The sequence below is a fragment of the Musa acuminata genome, chromosome BXJ1-6 (genome assembly GCF_036884655.1).
Source record: "Musa acuminata AAA Group cultivar baxijiao chromosome BXJ1-6, Cavendish_Baxijiao_AAA, whole genome shotgun sequence".
NCBI lineage: Eukaryota > Viridiplantae > Streptophyta > Magnoliopsida > Zingiberales > Musaceae > Musa > Musa acuminata.
The window spans coordinates 38,979,796-38,998,848 of NC_088332.1; the positions used below are offsets into that span (position 1 = coordinate 38,979,796).

General features: G+C 45.5%; 2 protein-coding genes, 2 long non-coding RNA genes and 2 other non-coding genes across 7 annotated transcripts; 5 read left to right on the forward strand and 1 right to left on the reverse strand.

Annotated features, from left to right (window-relative positions):
- The first annotated feature begins 396 nt into the window (after positions 1 to 396).
- LOC103989168 (probable protein ABIL5) lies at positions 397 to 3,052 on the forward strand. Of its 2 annotated transcripts, none has more exons than XM_009407954.3 (8): positions 397 to 793; positions 901 to 983; positions 1,113 to 1,260; positions 1,702 to 1,801; positions 2,013 to 2,049; positions 2,233 to 2,345; positions 2,591 to 2,679; positions 2,814 to 3,052. In XM_009407954.3, the coding sequence occupies exons 1-8, from the start codon at positions 476 to 478 to the stop codon at positions 2,907 to 2,909; spliced, it is 984 nt and encodes a 327-aa protein (XP_009406229.2). In that variant the 5' UTR covers positions 397 to 475; the 3' UTR covers positions 2,910 to 3,052. The 2 variants fall into 2 exon arrangements, with proteins under 2 accessions (XP_009406229.2, XP_009406228.2); XM_009407953.3 differs by having other exon boundaries at positions 399 to 793; positions 2,007 to 2,049.
- On the reverse strand, positions 1,146 to 4,296 carry LOC135676893 (uncharacterized). Its single transcript, XR_010514465.1, has 3 exons — positions 4,161 to 4,296; positions 1,370 to 1,441; positions 1,146 to 1,274 (listed from the first exon to the last, which is right to left on the reverse strand). It is a non-coding gene; the product is annotated as an uncharacterized LOC135676893 (long non-coding RNA).
- An 842-nt stretch (positions 4,297 to 5,138) lies between these two features.
- Positions 5,139 to 7,199, forward strand: LOC103975079 (uncharacterized). Its single transcript, XM_009389989.2, has one exon. The coding sequence runs from the start codon at positions 5,139 to 5,141 to the stop codon at positions 7,197 to 7,199; it is 2,061 nt and encodes a 686-aa protein (XP_009388264.2).
- Positions 7,200 to 8,873: 1,674 nt separating this feature from the next.
- Positions 8,874 to 12,859, forward strand: LOC135676894 (uncharacterized). Its single transcript, XR_010514466.1, has 2 exons — positions 8,874 to 10,425; positions 12,624 to 12,859. It is a non-coding gene; the product is annotated as an uncharacterized LOC135676894 (long non-coding RNA).
- Positions 12,860 to 16,508: 3,649 nt separating this feature from the next.
- On the forward strand, positions 16,509 to 16,593 carry TRNAY-GUA (transfer RNA tyrosine (anticodon GUA)). Its single transcript is given in 2 exon segments — positions 16,509 to 16,545; positions 16,558 to 16,593. It is a non-coding gene; the product is annotated as a tRNA-Tyr (tRNA).
- A 100-nt stretch (positions 16,594 to 16,693) lies between these two features.
- On the forward strand, positions 16,694 to 16,778 carry TRNAY-GUA (transfer RNA tyrosine (anticodon GUA)). Its single transcript is given in 2 exon segments — positions 16,694 to 16,730; positions 16,743 to 16,778. It is a non-coding gene; the product is annotated as a tRNA-Tyr (tRNA).
- Positions 16,779 to 19,053: the final 2,275 nt, after the last annotated feature.

Sequence of the window (19,053 nt, forward strand, 5' to 3'; positions counted from 1 at the left end):
TAAGTATAGAGATCCTAACTCTTGAAAGTGTAAAAATTAAGATACTAAGAATAATTAATTATGTAAGATAATTTATAATTAATTCGTAAATATATAATATATAAATACTAATAGAAATTATTCCCATGAGCGACAGAACATGGCTAAGGAAGATGCTAATTTGACTGGCTGGCTTGGTGGAGGACCCAAAAGACACTCTGATGCCATTTGGATATATATAATTGAGGCCTGCAGTATCATCAGGAGATTTTGCCTACAGGAAGCCATGTGAGTAGGACTTTGCAATGGCTGTCAGCACCAGAATTTAGTACCTCATATTATCAACCCTTTTAAATCTGATCCAAATATGAAATTGGCATTGCAATGTAAAGAGCAGCCAAGGAAAAGAAATGGACATAAATCTAAGTGTGATATGCGACTTCCATTATATGTTGCTGTTACTGCACCCTTGTGATCCTTTGTGAGCCGCGGTGTCATGTTTCTGCGAACCCAAGAAAAGCTTGTTTGTCCTCTGGCTTCACAGAAAATAGATTTGAAGGGAAGTGATCACGGGGCTCAGAACACTTGTTGTCAGCTTCTTCCCTTCCTGCATCATCTCCTCCCCCCCAATTACTCCATCCTTGCGCTCGGTTTCTCGCTCTTCTTGCTTTCTTCTTCTTGCAGAGTAATGGGGAAAGGCAAAGACACCAGGGACTCAACAGCAGCCATTTCCACGGTGCCATTGACCAAAACCCCATCCAAACAATACGGAGAGGATGAAGGCGAGGAAGATCGGTTTCACAATGCTCTACTGGTTTTGAACCTTTGCTCCCTTGTTCCAAGTGAAGCTTTCTTATCTTCTTCTGTGTCACGGTGTTGCAACTAAGGTGAGTTTCTTTTTGCATGGCTAACTCCTCGTAGGAACTGAAGGACCTCCGCTCTCAGCTCTACCATGCTGCAGATTACTGCGAGACTGCATTTTCAAAGGCCGAGCAGAAGAAAATGTGAGTTGTTTCCTTCTCTTCCTTTCTTTAAGTGTCCAAAGAAGAAAGCTTCTTGACCATTCGGGAAAAGGTTGAATTGTACCATGGCACGACCATAACACTAAGATGATGTTCTCCGGTGACGAGTAGGATCTTGGAGGGAACAAAGAGCTATATATGTGAAGCAATTGTAGCAGTCGTGGACCATTTGGGAAATGTTTCCTCCAAGCTCGAGCAGAGTCTCCTTGCCAATACTGCAGATGTGCAGACGGAGCGAAGGATTGATTGCTTGAAGCAGGTCAGCTTGTTCCCCTAAGAAAACAAACAAAACAACACCAACAGGTTACATGGTTGCTCTGTGCTCTAGCTTAAAAGGTGCTAGTCATACTTTCCCCGGTTGAACTAACCTCAAGTGATGCAGCCATTGATGTTGCGACGATCTTTCTCATTTTTGCTTGGTACTTGTTTCATGTAAGGTACTATCAGTAAGGTCATCAAGCAGGTTAGCACAGTAAAGAATCGATTGGCTAAGAACACACTCTAAAACAGAGAGCCCAGACATCACAATGGCTAAAAACTCATTCTTTTCTAATATCTATAAGACCATGCACTGTGGGAATTTTATTAAGCATGCAATTTTTGCTTCTTCTTTTTTTTCTTTTCTATCGTTGCTATTTCAGTGTCTGTCGTATGCTTATGTCTTTGAGAAAACACAATCTAATGGGCATCATGGCACCAGAGGCTTCTCACTTGTCAGCAATATGCTGTAAGTCTCGAGCTGTCTAGCATGCAACTGAGCCTGAAGTTCCCTCAACATCATGAGCATTATGTTTCAGCAGGTACTGTCTTTTGTTCTTACTCTTTAGGCAGATTATTCAATTGATTTCCTAACCACCAGAAAGGTAAAAATGAATGTTGTTATAACATCATAATACATAACATTTTTTAGCTCAATAAAAGTTTTCTTTACCCTTACTAATAAAATCACCAACTTTTGTTCTTTGATTTACCACATGCTATTTAATCTATTGATGATTTCCACAGAAACAGTGACTCAGCATATTGAAAAGTCGAGTGATCTCTCCAGGTTTGATTTCTTTTTTTTCCTCCAGCTGGTTTGCTCTTGATTCATTATGTCCATCTTCATATGTTCTTTTTCTTTGTGACATTCAAGTTTAGGTTCACGGTTCATTTGATGAGTATTGAAATGCATAGTATAATTCAAACAGAATTTGTCATGCAAAGAATCTAATTCAAGATAGACATACAGGCCTGGTGGATCCGAGACTCCTACCAAGAAAGATCATATGGCTGCGATGGCTCATTCGCTTGAGTCCGGTGCTACTGACCACTTCTTTCCAGCAAGCAACCAAACCATTTTGGGTATGGATATTCTACTGAAATGCTAAGCATACTAGCTTCCACATTATAATCTTTAGGAAATGCTTGATTAACTTGTTGAAAGCAATTGAATCACCTGGATGAACCTCTATTTCTATACACAGAATTAAATCTAGTCTCTAGCTTAGCATCAGATTGCTAATGTGCTTGGTTAACCTAGAATTTTCTGGGTCACTGAAGATAATTTTCTCCCTGTGTGCGACATTACTGTATTTGACTCCTAACAGGAGTAGAGCTTGCTAAGGCAGCCCCAGTTGTCAAAGGCCCATCTGTACTCTCGAGAACAAGAAATCCTTCACTTAAATTCAAGCCTGAGGTACTCCTGAAGCCACTTTCAGTATTTCAGTGGCTTGTCATCTCAATGATAATACTCTTTTGATTCATAAACTATAACTGGTATTACTTTAGCAGAGCTATCTAACTACATAATGAACTATGAATTCTCTGCAGGATTTATATATGCTGGGAGGTGTCTATCAAAAGAAGAAGCCCATGCAAGTGAACAACATCTTGTCATTTTTTAGAGTTAGTAAAAGAAAGACATAAAAAGTGCATTGTGGGGACTTACTGGATCTTTTATCCAAACCTCAAATCACTGACTGCCTAGTTTTGCACTTAGTTAAAACCATCTGTTTCCTATGTTTTTATGAATGTGACACACAATGTGAATGTTTAGCATGTTAAATGCATCCAGGTTGTGATTCTGTCAAGTAACAAGAAACTCCAGCCAAAAGAAAGCCTTAGAAAAACCAGTCTATATTTCTTGTTAGTAAAATCCTCTTATAGAGCCTTCCTAATTTGGTCCAAAATGATTTGCACTTTCTAGTTGTTTGCTCTGGAAGAAATTTTACTTGCCCATTGTTCTTACTATAATAGGTAAGTCATACTTCAGCACTACTTTGTTTTTAACTTCATTAGCAGGCTATTTTGACCAGGTAGCAATGCCAAGTCCAAGAAACTGATGTATCTTTTTCCTTTTCATTCTCACAATCACAAAGGATTATTTGCAGTAATAATCAAATGTCAATTACGATCTTTTCTCCAATACCAATATCCAATAACAACAATCAAGAATGGACCAATATGCAACTCTTGGAACCCTTGTCATCTCTGAGAAACACACTCAACATCCAACTGACCTCTAAATAGACAGAAGATGCAGATTCAAATTTCCTCATAACCCCCAAAAGCAAATACATTACTCTATGATTAATTTGTTGAACAATCACTGCTGTAAATAGTGAGGTGTCCATTCTTCTTCCTCCGGTTCTTGAGGCTTCAGCTAACATGGTATGCTCCTAATCCTGATACCAAACTGTCTATTTCCAGGATGGCACTCAGCTGCGGAGCCTAACGAGTTCATATGCTATCAAATAAAGCCAGCTAGTTTCCCACTTAAAAACAGATGATATAATGCAAGCAATATACTGGCAATTATTAGTAGTTGTGGCAATTATCAGTAGTTGTGATTCTGAAACGTTCGATCATAATTGAGTTGATACATCAAAGTTCTTCTGACACATGAAGACAGATACAAGTCATATATTTGGGGGAAAAAGTAATCGTTTTTCTCTTCTTTTTTTTTCGATAGATCAAAAGGTATCCGTATTCTTCCTAACAGTTTCCGCTTATCTTTCACTGCCATATGGATCATTCTTTGTCCTTTTAACAAACTATAGGTTTCCACAAGATATTCTCTCAAAGAAACAGTGACCAAATTCACAAGAAAAAAAGGCAAATTCTAAGTCGGATTGCACGAAAGAAATCATCAAAAGAAGAGCAGTGATGAAGGTTTACCCGGCAAGGGTCGAGATCCAAACTTCCACTGCGAAACCAGGTATGACCTTGATCACCGTCCGCAGCCCTGAGAACATACCCGCCGTCCATTGTGACACCGCCAGCGTCAACCTCGAGGCTCCGCTACAGGTTCTTCCACGTCATCCCCATCGACGACATTGGCAATGCTCATGCTCTCCGGCTCTATCATCGCCGGAGGTTGAGAGATGAAGCGGACGACAAACGATGACGGATTTCTCAATTACTGGGAACGATTGGGCATCAATGGGTTTCAGAAAGAGCCCAAATATTGTAATGAACCTGATAAGGGAGTCACTGTAGAATCAACAGTGATACCGTTGGTGACGCAAGACATCCCGTGGTTGGTCAACCAAAATGACATCCTCCGGGCAATAATGACGATGCGACATGCCACGACATCAAGCACGCGTGGCCCACACTCTGCCCGAGTAGGAGGGCATTAACGTCGATCCGACGTCGCCAACGTCACTCGCTCTCAGTCAATAGCTCCGTCGCCTGACCCTGCACGCTCGCCCAAGGCAGAGGGCGGCGACCGAGGCCGCCCATACCCTGCGACAGGGTGGTTTGCCGCGCGACCCCAATGGTGATGTCAGATACAGTCAGTGGCACGACCCTGCTCTTACAGGTAGGAACCTCAAGTAACATCAAACCAAAACTATAAAAACCCCAGAGTTCTAAGGGACAAGGGGGAGGGAAAAAGGGAATCAGTTCCTCATACAGAAATCCCCTTCAAATCCCCTGCAAGTACACGGTGACTGCTCTACCCCGACATTACAGCGAGCCAGCTCCCCACGCAACGCCCCGATCGGACTGTCGTGAGCGCCCCACCTGCAGACGCCGAGGAGCGCTACCTACGATCCCCAACATCCGGACCCCTGAACCAAGTCGTGCCGTCCCCGGGACCGCGGTTAGTGAAGGTGCGGACCGCATCAGATTGGCGCTAGAAGGAGGGCCCGAATGTCGAGAGATCATCACACTGACCCCGTCGAGTCCATTGCCCCCGGAGATAGAGAAATGTCGACGTCGACACCAGATCGCTATTTGCGCATGTTCAACGACTTGGGGATGCCGCCCCCGTTACCCGCAGTCGACCCCCCGACCGTACCGCCCGAGGCATTCCTCGCCCTCACTAAGCAAGTACAGGGAATGGCGAAAATAATGCAGACCGTTGTCCCACTCATTCCAGAAATCATGCGACTGACGGACACCTCGGTCGGCCCGACGCAACAAAGGCCGAGCACGGGACAGGATGCGACCGGTGAAACCCGAGATGGGGCTGTGCACCATGAGGGTTCACCCGCACGCGACTCTCCCGCGCCCTCCCAAGCCGCACGACGTCGCTCCGAGCCTGACACCGTATCATCCGACTCGACGGACAGCTTCGTTAAGGTACAATTCTCCCGAGTTAATCACCGCCTGGACGAATTCCGACGTGAACTCCAGAAGTCACGGGGCGAATCAAGCGAGGGCGCCTCGGGCGGATCCCCTTTTGTTCAGGAAATACAAGAGAAACCTGTTCCCCTCAACTTTCGGGTGCCAGCTCTAGAAACATACGACGGCGGCTCCCACCCAGCGGAGCATGTCGCCGCGTTCAGGGCTCAGATGGCCTTTTATGGCACATCCGACGCGTTGATGTGTCGCGCATTCTCGACCACTTTCATAGGACCAGCACACACATGGTTTAGCCGGCTGCGCCAATCCTCAATCGCATCCTTCGACCAGTTCGCCAAGGAGTTCGAACAAAACTTCCTTATCAGTGCGCGACCTCGACCTTCCATAGCCGCCCTGCTCGCATTATCGCAGCATGAGGAGGAGACGCTCGCGCAGTTTGTAACATGCTTCGCCACGGAGATCCGCGGGTACTCGGATACTCACCCTTCTTTGATCATGCAGGCATTCCTGACGGGGGTGAAGCCCTCAAGATTCTTCTGGTCACTGATCGAGAAGTCGTCGGCCACTATCCCTGAGATGCTCCAGCGTGCCAGCCAATACATCGCCGGCGAAGCGTTGGCAGCAGGAAGACGCACGATCGGGAAGAAACCGCAGATCGAGCAATCCCGACCCGCCACCTCGTCGGCCACCCCACAATCCTGTCGGAGGCTCGATCATCCTGAGCAGCGGCCCCCGAGGCCTTCACCCCTCCCACTCAACACACCTCGTACCGAGATCTTCCTCCAGATTAGGGAGAAAGGTCTTTTGCGACCTCCCAATCCCATGAAAGCTACTTACAAAAATCGGTCGAAATACTGCAGGTTCCACCGAGACCATGGCCATGACACAGAAGACTGCCACGACCTCCAGAACCAGATCGAGGAGCTGATAAGAAGGGGGTACCTCGGTCATTATCTCAAGGAACCCCGAGAAGCAACCCCGCGTCCCCGGATGCCCGTCGAAAGGCAGATCGATGTCATCATCGGAGGACCAGCGACGGGCGGCAGCAGCTTGAGCGCAAGGAAATCCTATGCCCGGAGCTCGGTCGAGAAACGCCCCCGACCCGAGCTAGAACCCGAAATCTTTTTCGGGGCCGAGGAGGGGGAGCGTTCCCATCATGACGACGCTCTGGTGATCTCCATCCAGATCGCCAACGCTCAGGTAAAGAGGATAATGGTCGACACTGGGAGCTCCGCTGACGTCCTGTACCTCGACGCCTTAAAAAAGCTCGGCCTGCCCACCGAGGACCTCATTCCCATGAGCTCGGCACTCAAGGGATTCACCGGGGACTCAATCTCCCCGCTCGGCACTACCACACTCCCTGTCACCATTGGGGAGGAACCAAGGACCAAGACAATAATGACTACGTTCATGGTGGTCAACCTGCCCTCGGCCTACAACGTCATCCTCGGTCGCCCAACGCTCAACAAGCTGAAAGCGGTGGTCTCAACCTACCACCGAGCCATCAAGTTTCCCACCTCGGCAGGGGTCGGAGAATCACGAAGCGACCCAGGGGAGTCAAGAAGGTGCTACCTCACCGCGGTCTCTCTCCCGAAGAGAGTACGCCCCCATGTCCAAGATCCCTGAGAAGAGGCCGCAACACCAACGCACCTCGAACCCCCAGAACAGCTTACCTAGGTCCCGCTAAAGGGAGACCAGTCCGGTCAGACTGTACAAATCGGCGCGGCCCAACCCAAAGAAAACCAGCTCCAGCTCGTTGAGTTCCTGAGGAAAAACGCCGATGTATTTGCATGGTCGCCCAAGGAAATGCCAGGGATCGATCGGGCGGTAGCCGAACACCAGCTCAACAACAATCTCGAGGCCAAGCTTGTGAAGCAGAGGCCACGGAAGTTCGCCCCCGACCGGCAGAAGGCGATCAGCAAAGAAGTCGACCGACTAATAGAGGTCGGATTCATTTCTGAAGTAAAGTACCCCCAGTGGCTGTCAAATGTAGTCCTTATTAAAAAGCCTAATGGAAGCTGACGAATGTGCGTTGACTACACCAATCTCAACCGGGCGTGTCCCAAAGACTACTACCCGCGCTCGAGGATAGATCAGTTCGACGCCACCTCGGGTTATGAACTCCTTACATTTTTGGACGCATACTTGGGCTACAACCAAATCCACATGGCGACAAAGGACCAGGAGAATACCGCCTTCATCACCGACAGAGGAATACATTGCTACAAGGTGATGCCATTCGGCCTAAAGAAAGCTGGGGCAACCTACCAGAGGATGGTCGACAAGCTGTTCAAACACCAAATCGGCAGGAACATGGAAATATATGTGGACGACATGATCGTAAAGAGCAGAACCGCAGAGGTGCACTTGGCCGATTTGGCGGAAACACCAAAAGCAATTCAATATGCATTTGAACCCCGCGAAGTGCGTCTTCGGGGTTAGCTCGGGAAGATTCCTCGGCTTCATCATCCACCAGAGGGGAATAGACGCCAACCCGGAAAAGGTGCAGGCCATAACCCGGATGCACTCGCCCCGCTCCATCAAAGAGGTACAGCGCCTCACGGGGAAACTGGCGGCGCGTAATAGACTCATAACCAAGTCGGGCGACAGATGCCTGCCCTTCTTCCAGGCCCTGCAATGAGTCAGCGACTTCGCCTGGACCCCGGAGTGCGAAGGAGCTTTTGAAGACCTAAAGACGTACCTTACCCTCCTGCCCCGACTCACTTCCCCTGAGCCAGGAGAAACCCTGGGCCTTTACCTAGCGGCGTCAACGCGAGTAGTCAGCTCGGTGCTGGTCCGAGAAGCACCGCCGAAGCAGTAGCCTATCTACTACGTCAGCCACGTCCTCGCCGGAGCTGAGGTGCGGTACCCCTCGATCGAAAGGCTGGCTTTGGCGTTGGTAAAGACAGCGCGAAAGCTGCGCCCATACTTCCAGTCCCACACAATCAAAGTCATCACTGACCAGCCGCTGTAGCAAATCCTATCCAAATTCGACGTATTAGGCCGAATGTTACGGTGGTCGGTCGAACTCGGCGAATTCGACATTCAATACTCTCCTCGGAGCGTCATTAAAGCCTAAGTATTTGTAATATCCCTCACTTTTGAAAATTATTAATAAGAAACTATATGTAAATTTGAGGACCTATATGTAAATATAAAAATTTGAAAGACTAAACTGCTAAGATGCAAAATGAAAAGAAAATAAAGAAAACCGAAAATTTCGGTTTTATCCCACCGCCTCCCACGCTCTCTCTGTTTCTTCGAGAAACAGAGAGAAGCGGTGGGGCGTGGGGAGAAGAAGTAGAGAAGTAGAGGGAGAAGAGAAGAAGAGGGAATAGAAGAGAGGAGGAAGAGGGAGAAGAGAAGAAAAGAAGAAGAAGAAGAAGAAGAGAGGGAAGATGGAGAGGAGAGGGAGAGGCAGCAGCAGCAGCTAGGGCTGCTGCACCTCTGTTTCCTGCAGGTGGAAACAGAGGAGAGGATGTGTGGGGCGTTGAGGAGGAGAAGGGAAGAAGAAGAAGAAGAAGAAGAAGAAGAAAGGAGGATAGCTGCGGCAAGGCTGCAGCGAGGAGGTGTGTGGCGTTGGGGAGGAAAAAAGGAAGAGGAGAAGAAGAGAAGGAGAAGAAGAGGGAAAAGAGAGGGAAGAGGGAGAGGAGCGAGAGGTGGCAGCAGCTAGGGCTGCAGCACCTCTGTTTCCTGCAGGTGGAAACAGAGGAGAGGTGTGGGGCGTTCGAAGAGGAGAAGAAGAAGAAGAGGAAAAGAAGAGGAAGAGGAAGCAGGAGAAAAGGTTGTGATACCTCTGTTTCCTGCAGAGGAAACAAAGGAGGGAAGTAGAAGAGGAGAAGAAGAAGAGAAGGGAAAGGAGGAGCTGCGGCTGCGGCGGTGGAAGCTGCAGCTGGAAGAGATGGTGAGGAAAAAGAGAAGAAGTAGAAGCGGGTGAAGAGGCGGCACCTCTGTTTCCTGCAGGAGGAAACAGAGGAAAGGAGGTGCTGTTCGTCGGGGAGAAGAAGGGGAGGAAGGAGAAGAAGAGAAGAAGAAGAAAGGAAGGAGGAGGAAGAGGAGAAGGGAAAGAAGTAGCTGCGGCTGCGGCTGTGGCAGCTGCAGCTGTGGCAGGGAAAGAGGAAGAGGAAGGAAGAAGGGAAGGGGAGGAAGAAGAGAAGGGGAAGAGAAGGGGCTGCGGCTGCTGCGATGGCAGCTGCAGTTGGAAGAGAAGAAGGAGAGGAAGATGAGCAGGGGAGGAAGAAGAGGTTGTGGCCGCGGCTGAGGCTGCGACTGCAACCGTGCAGCTGGGAAAGAAGAGAAGGAAAGGAAGAAGAAGAGAAAGGGGAGGAGAGGAAGAAGAGAGGAAGAGGAGAAGGGGTGGCAGCTGCGGCAGTGACAGCTGCAGTTGGAAGAGAAGAAGGAGAGGAAATAGAGTAGCGGAGGAAGAGAGGCTGCGGTTGTGGTGGCTGCGGCCATGGTTGCGACTGCGACTTTGACTGCGGCAGTTGCAGCTGGAAAAGAAAAGAAAGGGGAAAAAAGGGGCTGCGGACGGGATTGCGACCGCAGCGGCTGCGTATGCAGAAGTTATTGTCTGCGAGAGAAGAGGAGGAAGGAAGGTAGTGCGGTGGAAGGGGCTGCGATTGTGGCAGCTGTAGCGGCGGTGGCGGCTGTGACAGCTGCGTTTGAGAAAGAAAAAGAAGGAATGAGAGTAAGAGAGAGCAGGTGACTGTGCCTCGATGTTCGACACGTGGTGTAGTTGCGAAGAAAGGAAGAAAACGGGAGCACAAAACGAAACAGAGAGAGGACACGGAGGAAAAGTAGAAGGATTTGGGCTAGCACCTTCTTTGGATCTTCGGATCGAAATCTTTGAAAGGCAAGTTCCCTGATCGTTTCTCCTATAATTGCTTTGATATTTCTTATTGCAAGTTCCCGATTCGTTCCTCCTGTAATTGTTCTAATCTTTCCTATTGCACGTATCCTGATCTTTCCTTACTGTAATTTGATCTCTACATTTGATTTGAATATGTGGAACTTGAATTGTTCTAGCCTTGCATTTGATATATCTCTTGTTTAGACATATCGATCCGAATCTATGCAACTTCTGATATTCTGACCCTTCTACTTTGTTATGGCTATAACTTCATGTATTGACCTCTGATTTGGACGAAACTTATTTGATCAGAATATAGACTCATAAACCTTTGTTTTGATAGCTTATTTTAAGAATTCGGAATAAGTTTGTCTGCCCAAACTTCTGTTTCAAATGAGCCTACAGATTTTGCAAAACAGGGATCGTAATTTCTGACCTTTTGATACTGAACTGCTTATAAGTCCCTGTTGCAAACATTGATTTACTCAAAGCTTATTTCATTGGAAACCAGACTCATAGATCTTTCTTTTGATATATGGATTGAAAGATTTGGAATCCAAACACCTGCCCAGTTATCTGTTGAATCTGACATTATGAATTATGCCAAACAGAGATTTTGTTCTACGACCCTTGTTTACCAAATTATTTGTAACTCTCTCTATTGGACAGTTCAATTCATATGAAGCTAGTCTTATCTGAAAGTATAATCCAATGATATATTTCTGAGTCAATTGGAGCACGATTGATAGTTTGAATCATTTGTTCAATGTGCCTCTTGTATTTTGCCAGAAATCGAGCTTTGGTCGATTTCTAATATTCTGGTTTCATTCCTTTGGAAATTGATATCCTTTAGCTTTCTTATTCAATTGAGCTTTATAATACTGCTCTGATTTCTTGTATGCTCTTGTCCTTAAAGTTATTTGCATTCTTGAAAACTATTGTGTAACGTTTAAGCTATATCGTATTGACTTCTATAGGCACATGTATAACCCATGATTCCGCATTTGCTTTCGATGTGTGCCTATTCTAGTTTCATTTCCTTTGGATATTTGAATTCGTCTAACCTTCTTATTGGAATTGAGCTAAATATGATTGCTTGGAATCCCTGTACACTCTTGTTTTCATTTCATTCCAAATCTGAATACATTTGTGAGAGATTTGTTCTTTGTTTCCTATTATCTCGAAAAGGCACATGCACGTTTCGTTGTTCCGCGTGTGTTTCCGATATATGCTACTTATTGTTGAAATTGCCCTTTTGTACTCTGGTGTGTGGGATTGTCTGGACCTTTGCCAGAAATGGTAAAGGGTATGCACTATTTGCCCGCTATGTGGGGTCCCGTTATGTGGGATATTCTGGACCTTTGCCAGAAATGGTAAAGGGTATGCGCTTGTTGCCCGCTATGTGGGTATATGATTAGAGCCTGCGATGCTCTGCCGACCCCCTTTGACTTCACCTAGACGTGGGTGGATGGAGCTCCCAGACGTGGGAGACTTTTGTCAGGTGGTCATTCAGAAATGGATGAATCACATTCTGACTGAGATCCCACTACACCTTCTGTATGTTTGATATGATATCCAGAGCTTTGGTTATGTGTTTTTGTACATGCTTTGGATAAGATTGATATGTTTGCAACGTCAAAGACGACGTTTGAGCTTCTGTACGACATTTGTTATTGATATGCTCTGAAATGTTTCATCCACTGTTGATATATTTCGAAATGTTCCATATGTCGTTGATATGCTCCGGAACACTTCATACGCCATTGATATGCTCCAATTACTCTGTGCTTCATTTGCTATGAACTGATATGTTCTGAAATGTCCTATCTGCCATTGATATGCTCCAATTACTCTGTGCTCCATTTGCTATGAACTGATATGTTCTGAAATGTCCTATCTGCCATTGATATGCTCCAATTACTCTGTGCTCCATTTGCTATGAACTGATATGTTTTGAAATGTCCTATCTGCCATTGATATGCTCCAATTACTCTATGCTCCATTTGTTATGAATCAAATATGTTTTGAATGACCTGATACATATGATTTTGTATCTAATGAGATGGTATCCTTGAGAATTTTTGTATTCTGCCTTACATCATGATACCTTACTCGTTTGAAACCGTTCCTTTTGTTCTGAATATATTTTGTCACTTGCTGAGCCGTTTTTGGCTCACTCCGTTGTTATATAAATCTTTCAGGTCAGCGTGTCACTCTTCGAGATGTTTGATTTGGGCTGAGGCAGTGGATAGCTATTTAGAATTATGGGCAAGTCTTATTGGTTGTTATGTTATTGTTGCATAAGCATATTTTGTATGTAATGAAATGTTGTTGATGAATCGAAATGGATATACTGTGTAAAAGTGTTAGAAGATCTCTCTTATGTGGAATTTCGAAATGTTAAGCCTAATTTATGATGATATGAACTTGTGGTGAATAGTCGGAGTTCTGATTGTATAATTTATTTAGCTTGTGGATTTATAAGTGTTGTTCATGTTTGTCAAGTTGGCTTGGGTTACCATAAATGTGAATTATCGAGTGATGTGATATATAATTATAAACTGCACAGGTTTTATGGATGTGAATTTGATAGAATGTTTTTCAGTATCCTCAAATGTTAGTTCGGATCCTGGATTGGTCTGTGATGAAAATTTTAAAAATTATGGATATTTTGAGGAGCGTGACAGTATTGGTCGACTTCATCTCTGAACTAACGCCCGAGGATTGTGCAGATGGACGGAAGGATATCGACCGCGCGTGGACCCTGCACGTCGACGGCTCGGCCATCACCGGCGCAGCCGGGGTCGGACTCGTCCTCAGAAGCCCTACCGGAGAAATCTACGAGAGGTCCATCCGGCTACAATTCCGAGCCACTAACAACGAAGCCGAGTACGAGGCGCTACTGCACGGCCTACGCCTCGCCCTGGAGATGCAGGTAGACAACCTCGAGGTATTCAACGACTCTCAGTTGGTGACAGGACACGTGAATGGGAGCTACGAGGCCCGAGACCCCACAATGGCATCATACCTGGCAGAAACGCAGCGACTCACCCGCCTCTTCAACCGATTTTCAATCACTCAAGTACCTCGGGCCCAGAACGCATCGGCCGACGTCCTGGCGAAAGCAGCCTCCGCACGGGGTTTAGAAGAAACCTCCGCGACCGAGCCCATAGCGGCGCCAACCATACCATCCTGCGACGTCATCGAGACTCAAACCACGCCCGACTGGATGGAGGAGATACTCCGCTTCAAGAAAGATGGGACGGAGCCCGACGACCCGACGGCAGCAAGACGACTAAGGCAAACACAGGCTTGGTATAGCTTAGTTGGTGGGAAGCTGTACCGCAGAGGTTTCTCACAGCCCCTCCTGCTCTGCCTCGCACCACCCGAGGCCAAGACCGTCCTCGCCGAGCTTCATGAGGGAATTTATGGGGAACATATCGGAGGTTGAACCTTGGCCTTCAAGACCCTCCGATAAGGATACTACTAGCCAACGATGTGTCGAGACACCGCATCATACGTGCAACAATGCCAACAGTGCCAAAAGCACGCCCGACTGCAACACCAACCGGCGGTCCCTCTCACCCCGATGGAAATTGCTTGGCCTTTCGCCCAGTGGGGACTCGATATCCTCGGCCCTTTCCTCATAGTCGGGGTTGATTACTTCACGAGATGGGTGGAAGTCGAACCCTTGGCCTCCATCACTGAGAAGCAGGTCTAAGGCTTTACTTGGAGAAACATCATCACCCGATTCGGGATCCCGAGGGCTATTATCATCGATAACGGGGCTCAATTCAACAACGACAAATTTAAAGCCTATTGCGGGTCGTACGGAATACAGTTGAAGTTCAGCTCGGTGGCACACCCCCAGACCAACGGACAAGCCGAGGTGATGAATCAAGCAATTCTGGAAGGCCTCAGGAGAAGGATCACGGGCGCACACGGAACCTGGGTTGACGAACTGCCGAGTGTCCTATGGGCAATGCTGACAACCCCAAAGACCGCTTCGGGCGAATCCCCGTTCAGCCTTGCGTTCGGAACTGAAGCGGTCCTCCTGCCCGAAATGGTGTTACCGACCTTGCGCACCTCAGGCTACAAGCAAGAGGATTCCGAGGAGGGCATGCGGGCACACTTAGACCTCCTCGAGGAAAGGAGAGCCGAAGCACACCTACGCGCCTTAGCATATAAAAAGGTCGTGGCACGGATATACAACCGAAGGGTCCCCCCCCAACCAATCAAGATCAGGGACCTCGTCCTACGCAAAGCGGAGGTATCCAACCCGACCCGAGTGGGAGGAAAGCTCGCACCCAACTGGGAAGGCCCGTACAGAGTCTACAACATGGTCCGAGAGGGGACCTACCGACTCGAGACCATGGAGGGAAACCGCTTGCCAAGGACATGGAATGCAGCAAATCTGAAGAAATTCTACCCCTAAAAGGAAGCCAGATCGGCCGGCCCCAGAAATCCCACCAGGGTCGCGTTCAAACATATCCCGAGCCGCTCCAGTTCACTTCCCGACTTGCGGCTCGGCGATTCAGTCATATTACGAGTCGCTCCAGTTCGGTTCTCGACTTGTGACTCGTCGGTTCAAACATATCCCGAGCCGCTCTAGTTCACTTCCCGACTTGCGGCTCGGCGATTCAGTCATATTACGAGTCGCTCCAGTTCGGTTCCCGACTTGCGACTCGTCGGTTCAAACATACCCCGAGCCGCTCCAGTTCGTTTCCCAACTTACGGCTCGACGATTCAGTCATATTACCAGTCACTCCAGTTCGGTTCCCGACCTGCGACTCATCGGTTCAGTCATATCCCGAGCCGCTCCAGTTCGGTTCCCGACTTGCGACTCATCGGTTCAAACATACCCCGAGCCGCTCCAGTTCGTTTCCCGACTTATGGCTTGGCGATTCAGTCATTACGAGTCACTCCAATTCGGTTCCCGACTTGCGGCTCGGCGGTTCAAACATTCCACAAGGACGTCCTTCATCCACGAAACTCTGAAAAACCAATACAACACACCTCCGCATGGGGGGGGGGGGGGAAGTGATAAGGGAGTCACTATAAAATCAACAAGGATACGGTTGGTGACGCAAGCCATCCCGTGGTTGGTCAACCAAAATGACATCCTCCAGGCAGTAATGACGACGCGACATGCCACGACGTCAACCACGCGTGGCCCACACTCTGCCCGAGTAGGAGGGCATTAACGCCAACCCGACGTCGCCAACGTCACCCGCTCTCAATCAACAGCTCCGTCGCCTGACCCTGCACGCTCGCCCAAGGCAGAGGGCGGCGACCGAGGCCGCCCATACCTTGCGGCAGGGTGGTTTGCCATGCAGCCCCAATGGTGATGTCAGATACAGTCAGAGGCACGACCTTGCTCCTACAAGCAGGAACCTCAGGTAACATCAAACCAAAACTATAAAAACCCCAGAGTTCTAAGGGACAAGGGGGAGGGAAAAAGGGAACCAATTCCTCATACAGAAATCCCCTTCACATCCACTAATTGGACCATCGGAGGGGTCGGGCCGAACTTCCGGTCTGACCTGTGTGCAGGTACACGGCGACCGCTCTACCCCAACATTACGGCGAGCCAGCTCCCCGCGCAACGCTCCGATCGGATTGTCGTGAGCGCCCCACCAGCAGACGCCGAGGAGCGCTACCTGCGATCCCCGACATCCGGACCCCTGAACCAAGCCGTGCCGTCCCCGGGACCGCGGCTATTGAAGGTGCAGACCGCATCAAAACCAATCCAATAAAGGTCGGAAGGCCTACGTCTCAAGACTACGAATCCTTTTATCGCCGTCGAGGCCTCCATGTTTGAAACCCGCATCAAATTGTTTCTTCCGATCGCATCGCAAGCTCGGCCACCAACCCACACTTCTCGTGCCGAAGATAGGCACAGTCTCTTCCTCTGATCGTCGAGCCGCACCTCTGGTCTGAATCGATTCAGATTCGAGCTACCTTACTTAAATCGAACCGACCCGGAAAATTAATTCGGTTTAGTTCCGGCTCAAACATTCGTGTAAGTTTAACCGTGGGTGGAAAGTTTCATCTAATCTAGATTAATGATCAATCAAAATACACTTCCGACCTTAGCTCAGTTGGCAGAGCGGAGGACTGTAGTCGTTCAGATAAATCCTTAGGTCGCTGGTTCGAATCCGGCAGGTCGGAAATTTATAATTACAATTTTTGTCTTTTTCTTTGCCACTTCTTATAGGATTTGGGTGGAAACTAAATCTAATATATATTAATGATCAACTAAAATACACTACCGACCTTAGCTCAGTTGGCAGAGCGGAGGACTGTAGTCGTTCAGATAAATCCTTAGGTCGCTGGTTCGAATCCGGCAGGTCGGAAATTTGTTATTACAATTTTTGTCTTTTTCTTTTCCACTTCGTATAGGATTTGGGTGGAAAACTAAATCTAATATATATTAATGATCAACTTAAATACACCACCGACCTTAACTCAGTTCGCAGAGCGGAGGACTGTAGTCGTCCAGATAAATCCTTAGGTCGCTGATTCGAATCCGGCAGGTCGGAAATTTGTTATTACAATTTTTGTCTTTTTCTTTTCCATTTCGTATAGGATTTGGTCCTGCATACTAATTTGAAAATCTTATAATTAGATTTACATATATTTTCTACGTTTACTTAATTTTTGTTATTATTATCCCTCGTTTGGAACAATATAAATCATACATTGAAAATCTTATATTTTTTTAAAAATAAGATTTTTTATCTTGTATATTAATTTGAAAACCTCGCATAATGAAAATGATGGTCAAAAGCGACAAAGAAAGAAGGGCAAAGGGCAATGGGTGAAAAGCACCAAGGTCGATGATCACAACCCATGGGGATGATCGAGCGACCAATATGACAAAAGGCAATGAGACCTCACGATAAGTGATCGATAATGACAAGAGACATTTATGAGAATATAAATATCGAGAATATCATTTGAAAAAATTGAGAATAAGAGCATCTTCATAGAAAAGGTCCAAAAAGAGAGATTTTTTTAAAAAATTATCCATTATATATATATATATATATATATATATATATATATATATATATATATATATATATATATATATATTGTACTTCATTTGAAATAATATAAGAGACTTTTCTTAAAAAAAATCTTTCTTGTTTATTTTTCTCAAAAGGCATTCCTGTTTTTGTTTTTTCCAATTAATATTCTTTATTTTGAGTAATATCTAAATTACTTCTCACCCATCATAGTAGTATCTTTTTGATTTGTTATAGTGTTATGGCTTGTTATAATGTTTTTGATCTATTGTAGAATTTTGACTTTGTAGCATCTTGGCCACCGTAACAAAATACTATAAAGTCTACTTAAAAATATTATAAATGATACAAATAAGCTCATGACCATAATAAAATCAACTTTGAGCTTAAAATTTTAGTATCATAATGATTTGAGCCATAACAATCAAAGTGAAAAATATGATATCACTTATCATGTTTTTCAATAGTTTTACCATGTTTTTAGCACCTCAACCAAAATAGGTAATAAGGAAAACATTAAAAATGAGTTAAATGGGATCAAAACACACTAAAAGGCATTTAATATATGATACTAAGATTCAAATAAATATTTATAATACTTAGGAATAACATAACCTAAATAGGAATAAAAAAATAGTTTGTTATAATATTTTGACAATCACAATAAAAACTCCATAAAACATACCCAAAAATACTATAAATGATCTAAATGGAATCTATTATAAGCCTAAAAATATGATATCATAAATTTACCTCAATAAAAATGTTGTGATGCTCTTGAAAAATCATTATAAATGAATCAAATGAAAACATTATAAAAATTCAAAATTTATGAAAAAAATAAGGACAAGAGCCTATGGGTATTTTAGATATTATTCAAATTAAAAGATATCATTTTTCAAAAAAAAAATGTCTGTCTGTCTATGGGGAAAAAAAAAGAAAAAGAAAAAAAGAAATATTTTTTTTCTGAGGTAAATCATCCAACAAGCCACAAAGCAAAATCCTTAATTGCAGAAGTCACACAATAAATTCAAAAACCAGAGAAGCACCATCCATCCTACCATTTGATTATGTTGGCAGATGTGAGTAAGAATGGTTAGGAATTTGGGCGAGATGAATTGTATTACTTGTATTCAGAGTTGGTAGATTATTTTAGATTATTTCATTTATGAGTCATCACCAATTGTGCAGTTGCGTGAGTAGTCACAACTCATAAATTCAAGTGTTCTTTGAAATGCCTAAGTTTGCTTTAATCTTAACAATGAATTATCATAAAATATTATAAAAAATAGTTTATACGAAATAATGTTGGATCTAAGAAGAGGCATTTCTTAGTCAAAACGTATTTTAAAAGAACCCTAAAATAAAGTCAAAGCCAGAAGCTCCATTGCAAGCTAAGTCTAAATGTCAATCGTCCAATGGCCATCTACGAACGACGAGATCATGCACGCCTCGTAAGACAAAAAATATAATATCCAAAATCGATTTATTTATTTATTCTGATCTATCCTTGTGGTGTCCACGTATTCAACTACTAAAAATACGTATATGACGTGTATTTGACTGTGTATTTCACCTTATCCAAAATGAAGTGGAGACA